The following is a 7916-nucleotide window of genomic DNA, read 5'->3' as shown; positions in this document are numbered from 1 at the left end:
ATGGAAGCAGCACGACTCCAACATCAACATAGAACTCCACAAAAAAAAATAATATATATATATATATTTATGATGTGATCTCCCAACACAGGTTGACTGGAGTGAATGGGTCTGCTACCTCCGTTTCCCATCAGCAAGGGTCTTAAATAGGCAAAGAGACCGTCAACTCTATATGCTCAATCCATGCAAAGAAAAAAAGCTTGGAAATTGTCCACAGTATTTTGGCGAAGTGGCTTTTTCTCGCGAAACATACCATATGGTTTTTTGACACCTGTACAGGAATGCAAACTGGCTTCATATTATCTTTGTAGGACAGCATACTCCATGTTGTTACACTGCTTTGAACAGGGAACTTCAACGCAGGAGGAGGCCATTAGTCCCATCAAAGCCTGCACTATGATTGTCAATCTATGGTTTTGTCCATGTGTCATCCTTTAAATGCTGAGCCTCAAAAGCAAGGAAGCAACAAGTCCATTTTTAAAGTCGTTGGTATGACACGGATGGAGTCCGAACCGCCAACCTCCCAGACTCAGAGCAGAGGCTCCAACCCTGAAGCCACCAAGTCTGGTAATTCCCGAAGATCATTCAATATTTCCACCTCTGAGAGCAGGCCGAAATTAACAGGCAACCGACCCTTTCATGACGACCGCTGCGCTCCACTCCCGAACTGTAATTACCTCCACCACCGAAGGTGAAGAAGGTTATGGTTTCACCCCTCTCTGTTTGTCTGTGTGCAGGATATCTCAAAAAAGTTGTTGATGGATTTGGACGAAATTGGTGTTTGACAAGGACGAACTGATGAGATTTTGGTGAAGATCCGGATCCGAATCCGGCAACTAGAATTTTAAAAGTGATTCTTCACCATTGAGAGATGGCGCCAAAAACGATATACAGCATGATATTTCAAAAATGTATTGGGCCAGATATGTTCTCATGGATCAGGCGTTATGTCGAGGAGGTATGCACTCTACCGAGTGCCCTTCTAGTTGTACATTTTATTTCTTGAAGGTCGACGAGGGCATTCATTGCCAATGAATTAAAGATGAAGCACCCCACATGCATCTGTCTCCCAAATAGCTGACGCGGGAGACGCCGAGACTCCAGCAAACGGACGCCATCAGATCAGGCCGTCTCCGGCAGGTGCGACGAGACAACAGCAGGGAAAACGCGGCGCCCCCGGGCATTCGGCACAAGCACAAGAGAAGAGCGGGGTGTGCTGATGGATCAATGCTCATGATACCCATGTGAGGGGCCACCAAATGGAAGCGAAAACGTGTGCAATTTCAGGGGAAATTAAAAAAAAAAAGTGTGAATTGTCTTCCGAGACCTCTACCTATTGTCTCGGCTACATAGACTATAGAGTATTGAAAAAACAGCCATAGGACACAGACACACTCCTCTCCTTCTCCCTGTCTGCCACCTCCTGCCCTGAATCTTACTTCCTCTGAAATACTCATTGCCTCACCCCATATCTGATATAACCTTGTCTTCCTTATTGTTCTCCTTTTCCTCATTTTCTCAATTTCATTCTTTCAAAATTATCCCCTTCCAACCACCTCCCTTGTGCATCATCTAAAGGTTGTGGAAACTGGGGTGATCTGGGACACACCCAGGTCCCCCCTCGAGCAAATAATACAGGGTGGGATGGGGGGGGGGGAGAGTGCATAATTATTGGCCATTGATATTAAGTACTTAATAGTAATCATATTAAGTGCCTAATATTAATGGCCAATAATTATGTACTCCTTCCCTCCTACTCCCCTTGCATTATGCTTTCTCACGGTACCAAAAACGATACGGTTTTGCGTTAAAATAATTTGTTGAAAGATTGTTCGTTTGAATCACGTAAAAAGGTGAAAAAAATCTACTTCGGTTTTATAGGTGAAATAATAAGGTCCATGGAAGAGCAAGGTCTTTCTGTCTCTTTCTTTCTCTTCTGTCTCTTTCTTTCTCTTCTGTCTCTTTCTTTCTCTTCTGTCTCTTTCTTTCTCTTCTGTCTCTTTCTTTCTTCTCTCTCTCTCTCTCTCTCTCTCTCTCTCTCTCTCTCTCTCTCTCTCTCTCTCTCTCTTTCTCTCTCTGTCTCTCTCTCTCTCTCTCTCTCTCTCTCTCTCTCTCTCTCTCTCTGTGGTGCTCTGTGCAAAGAAAAGTTTAGTGCTTCCACAGCAGCCTCATGGAAAGGACTACTTCCCAGCAGTAGCAGTTTGGGCAGGAATTTTTAATTTCCTCAGGGTGTTGGCGATAACTCGCCTCCTCTTTGCAAATGACAATGTGGGATCTTTCATGCCACCAAATGAATGCAAGCAGATGGAACACCGAGATTAACGCCCTTCCAAGGGACGGTGCACTTTGTAATGCAACTGCGTGCCTACAGGCTACAAAGCACCAATCCAACAGTTTATAGTCCAGTCGGGTCGGGAATCGAACCAAGACTAGACAGCTCAAAAGTGTACTCCCTCTGTGCCATCCTGTCAGATGGCAGAGCAAGGTGACAGAGGGTAAAAGGCAATGTACACTCATGGTAGGGCAAAAGTTGGACAAAACAAGCAAGGGAACGAATGGACGGAGAGAGAGAGATAGAGATAGAGAGAGAGAGAGAGAGAGAGAGAGAGAGAGAGAGAGAGAGAGAGAGAGAGGGAGAGAGACAGAGACAGAGACAGAGACAGAGACAGAGACAGAGACAGAGACAGAGACAGAGACAGAGACAGAGATAACAGGAACCTGTAAGTAAGATGTTCAGTCGAGTTGGGGATAGAAAAGATTGCTTGTCTGGATTGGGGTGTCCTCCCCCACCCCCACCTTCTTCGCTCCCAGTACTCCCCACACATGCCCTTTCCCTTCCTTCTTCCAACATGTTTCACCTTCCAAACCCCTCTCACATTACCCTATACAGCCTCCTTTGTCTCACATATCATCCTCCTTGCCTTGCTTTCCTCAATTTGAATTTCCTCCCACATTTATCCCGGTATGGACCTAACAAGTAATATACAGTCCAAAACACGAGAAACAACTTTTAATATGAAGGTCTTATTGAAATTCCAGCTAAACAGGTGATAAAATTACACGGTTATCCCGCTCCCCCTTTGGGGTACTGACCTGCAGCAATTCCTCAAATTATGGACTAATACAGTACAATACATCATAAAATATAATGGCCCCAGATATAAAAACGAAAACATGAAAAACAACTGCAACTAGAAAAAAAAAATGTTCGTTTAATTCGTCAGGATCCCTTTATTGAGCTTTTTCTAATTAACAAATGTTCCACACCTGCAACGATGTGTTTATCCTTAAATATCATAACACCTGATCTTTCTGCCCCTTTGGTCAACATGTTTTTTTCAGACCCAGTCGAGGCTCATCGAAGAACGAGGCGACAGGGGGGTATAAGGGAACATCCTAAAACTGGGGCATCGGGACAAGAAGACACAATAAGGGTATAAACTGGAACGGCATCCATTCACCAGGTTGAACAGGTTACGTTTTGTATCCACTTGATACCGGCTGGATTTGAATCCGGACCTCAACCAAAATCGAATCGGCTTGTTCTTGTCACCTAACCACCAAGTGGTCATCCACCACCTTTTGGTTTTGTCACCACCAACTCATCCACCAAGTTTTGTCATAACCTGTCCACAACTTTTTGAGATATCATGATATATTTAGTTTTGGTCCAATCTCTCAACGGTGAAGAATGACTGCGTATTCTTGGATCTGTATCTTCACCAAAATCGAATCAGTTCGTCCTTGTCACACCACACCCAACCAGTCCACCAAATTTTATCCGAATTACGTCCATAACTTTTTGAGATATCCTGGTCAGACACAGACAAACAAAAAGACAGATGGGGGTGAATATATAACCTATGCCCACCTTTGATTGTGCAGGTAGGGAACAAACCAAAAAGAGCAAGCGGAGATTGCAGACCATCGCCAAGACTCGTTTTGCCTGGTGTTTGTGTGGTGGAGTCTGTGCATGGTGAAGGATGGAGGAGGAGAAATCGATGGTGATGGCTGCTTCCTCGATGATTGCGAACAGACACACACAAACATTATCATAATCTTTATAGGCGACACACAATTGATCAATTTGAGTGGAAAACCCCAAAACACATCATATTATACATTAATTATTGTCTTCTTTATTTACATTTGGCTGTACCCGGTCCATCTACTGCGAACAATAGACGATGAATCAAAGTTTTATAACGTCTTATATTTGATTTTATTCCAGTATTCCCGTGATCACAACCCTGTGCTTACACCATCTGTTTGTCCGTAGTACACTTGCGGAGCGTGGGTTTATCCAAGGAGTGCAATTCATCATTCTTGGGTATGTCTCTGACAACATACAACGATGCTGCAAGCATCCCCACACAGCGATGACATGATATGGCTGAACATACAGTATCTCCTCTTTTGTCGCTTTTGTTCTTTGTAACAATGGTTTGAGGGATCACGCATCTTAGTTTACGAAAAATCACAAGTAAAACAAGGTTGTGGTCATGACGTCATTCGTGGTCGTGTAGGATTAACAAAAAAAAAAAAAAAAAACAGAGCTGTGCCCAAGAGTGAGCTTCACCGACACTAGCTTGAAGTGTGCCCTTAACACGATGTGGGGCATAAGAAGTTTTTTCCCGCTCCCGCCCCTCGATCCACGGCTCCTCTGTTGAGCGCTGCTGCCAACAAAAGGGCGGGCACGTGTCCCGCGAGGCGCACCCGGTGTTGCACGCGCTCACAAAGGCGCGCGTCGCGGGCAAACGGACTCCAGCGAGGGAGGGCGGTTCGAGTGGTGGGTGTTGTGCTAAAGGTGGGAGGGGAGGGGGCACGGGATTGCACAGATCCTAAGCCCCAGGGCAAGGCAGCATCTGCTGTGCAAGTGAGCGCGGAGCGGGTGCGTCACCTCCTCCCACCCGTCGGATCGACAGCTCAACAAACAAAGAGTGCCATTCGCGTTAAAAGGCGTGTGTGCGACCGCCCCGTGCCTTCTGCGAATGACAGTGTCCGAGGCAGGTGGAAAGGGACAGACTAACGTTCGCAAACGGCTGCATGTCTGTGTTTCTATAACGTTTTTGAAGCATATTTTTGATTGCCTCGATATCCATCTTTAAGATGCCCAAAGGATTCCTGGTGAAGAGGACGCGGCGCTCAGCTGCTATCGTTTGCCTCCGGCAGAGGAAACAGGACCATGGAGAGCGCGCCTCCCTACCCGCCCCTCTGGGGTCTGGCGCGAGTACCTGGAACTTTAACCCTGGGAGTCCTGCCCGACCGGGCAGCGTGAGTCCGGCTCGCCCGGACAGCAGGGAGCCTCAGGAAGCCGGTGAAACTGGCCAGCTGAAACTCCAGCATGCAGAACTCGCCGAGTCACTTCTGGCCTTGTCGCGACATGTGTCCTTCGGACCTGCCGTGCGAGCAGCAGCTCTCGGCTATGAGTTTCAGACACTGCGGGCCGTTTATTCGCTGCAAGAATCTCGACCGATCTCCGCCAAGCGATCGGCTCGAGCAGCGGGAACTCCTGCAAGTCGGCGAGGTGCTCAGCGCAAGCGCTCGAAGACTTCCACAGGTGCATCCACGGTCGAAGACGACGTCACCACGTCTCCAGTGCTCGGACTTATGATCACGGATGCACCGCTACCTAACCTGGAGACGTCTGCGGGGCTGGGTAGTGGGTACGAGGATAGTGCAGCGGGTAACTATCAGTGTCAGCTCTGTCGGGGTCGCTACCCTGAACCCCTGGCTCTAGCCCAACACCGATGCTGCCGCATGGTCGTAGTGGAATACCGCTGCGATGCCTGCGGAAAGGGTTTCAGTTGTCCAGCGAATTTAGCGTCGCACAAGCGCTGGCACAAGCCACGGACCACAGGGACTTCCAAAGATCGGGAGCCGAGTAGAGTGCAGGTTGAGACCTGTGAAGTTGCGCCGAGGTCTCAAGGTCACTTTGAGGCTGAAGTTAAAGCAACTGCGCAGCCGGATGTGCATCTTCCATGCCCTCACTGCGTCAAAACATTCCGGCGGCCCGCTTACGTCCGTAAGCACATACAGGCGGTGCACGGAGGCAAGACCCGCCGTGTGACGAGTCCCAGCAGTGTGAGCAGTGACATTAATAAGCCTTGGATCACTGAGCGGGAAGCCAGCAGGATACCTCCGCCATTGCGAACTGCGGCTTGCTGAGCAGGTGGACGTGTTGTACACCTGAAGATGGTCATTGTGTCATTTTAAAACTGGTCCTAAATACAACCATAATAAAAATTATCTCAATACGTCGGAGTTGCCTGTACTCAGTAAATATGATGATAATGATTATGATGATGATGATGATGATGATGAGATATTGTGATGTTCAAATAATCAAGACAAACCAGACATCAACAAAGTTGGCCCAATGTTTGTATTACAGTGTTGTGGACCTCATGCTCCAGGTTAGCCATACATCCTGAAAAACCAAGACGCCATTATGATCCAAGACCTCACTTTTCCAAGAACTGACCAGCAGGCTAATAGGTCCACCACGGCTTGGGTTGTGCGCGCAGTTCGACAAAGACAAAGATAATCGTTTTCCTTGAATTCTCACACTTTTGATGCTTTTTCTTAATAAAATGTGATGTTTAACTGCTACAGCTAATGTTTTATATTTACAAGTATATATATATTTTACAAGTATATATATATATTAAAAAAAAAAAAACTTTTAAAATAATAATATATCTTTTGTATACTCCAATCAAGCTTAGCGTGCCCTTAAATTCGTTTATGAATGAAAGCTTTGCTCAGCAAAACAGCTTTAAATGAATTGTAATTGCATTTTTATTATTATTATACTTTAATGAAAATTGTTATTTATTATTATCATTACCCCAGGGGATGTCAAAAGTGGTGACGTCATTTATACTGCTACCTTTTTGTTTTTACTTCGGTCATGTTGTGAGTGCACGATTTCTTGCATTGAAAAACAAACGATGTTTGGTATTTAACAATAAAGTTCCAGAAAGCCGAGAAAGCCTCCTGCACCTGTTAAACATTTATTACCTCCGCCATCGAAGGTGAAGGAGGTTATGTTTTCACCCCCTCTCTGCCTGTTTGGCTGTGTACAGGATGTCTCAAAAAGTAGTGGACGGATTCAGACGAAACTTGGTGGACAGGTTGGATGCGTCGCAAGGACGAATTGATTCGATTTTGGTGAAGATCCGAATCCAGATCTGGATCTGGATACAAGAGTTATTTCATTTTTAAACTGATTATTCACCATTGCGTGATTAGGGCCAAAAACAATATATCGCACGATATTTCAAAAATGTATTGGGCCCGATATGTTCTCGTGGATCAGGCATTACGGGGCAGAGGTACGCGCTCCACTGAGTGCCCTTCCAGTTACTTATTACTTGAAAAATCGAAGATTTTTCAAGTATATCGGTTAGTCGATTTTTGTCTGTCTGTCTATCTGTCTGTCTGTCGCCTGCAGGCCGCAATTTTAAACTGATCTTCCCAAAACTTCACCGCATGGTAGAGTTTGTCATAAGGAACTAGCCTATTATTTTTGAGGTCAAAAGGTCAACAACTAAGGTGGTTTTTCTAAAATCCTAAATTTTCATCCGATTGACTTGAAATTTGAAGAGGATATATCTTTTTCAGGTCATTGAATTCAATCGGCCAATTATTTTTTTAGGTCAACATAGAACAAAAGGTCAACATAAGCCCTAAGTCAACAACTAAGGAGGTACTGTATTTCTAAAAATCCTGAATTTTCGTCTCATGGATTGAAATTTGAAGAAGATTTGCATAATCAGGTCACTGAATTCAACCACCAATTATTTTCGAGATCAACATAGGCAAAAAGCACAACATAGGCCCAAGGTCAACAATTAAGGAGGTATTTCTAAAATTGTCAATTTTCATCTGATTGACTTAAAATTTGAAAAGGA

At 45.3% G+C, this 7916-nt stretch overlaps 1 protein-coding gene across 1 annotated transcript; it reads left to right on the top strand.

Moving 5' to 3' along the window:
* The first annotated feature begins 4966 nt into the window (after positions 1-4966).
* On the top strand, positions 4967-6648 carry LOC147019633 (insulinoma-associated protein 1a-like). Its single transcript, XM_085894191.1, has one exon. It carries the CDS (start codon positions 5110-5112, stop codon positions 6166-6168), a length of 1059 nt encoding a protein of 352 aa, XP_085750317.1. The 5' UTR covers positions 4967-5109; the 3' UTR covers positions 6169-6648.
* Positions 6649-7916: the final 1268 nt, after the last annotated feature.

Source organism: Eptatretus burgeri, chromosome 9 (assembly GCF_056783735.1).
Source record: "Eptatretus burgeri isolate ZD-2024b chromosome 9, Ebu_testis_v1, whole genome shotgun sequence".
Classification (NCBI taxonomy): Eukaryota; Metazoa; Chordata; class Myxini; order Myxiniformes; family Myxinidae; genus Eptatretus; species Eptatretus burgeri.
The sequence above is the reverse complement of the archived record's forward strand: the minus strand, read 5'-3'. Positions and strand labels throughout refer to the sequence as shown.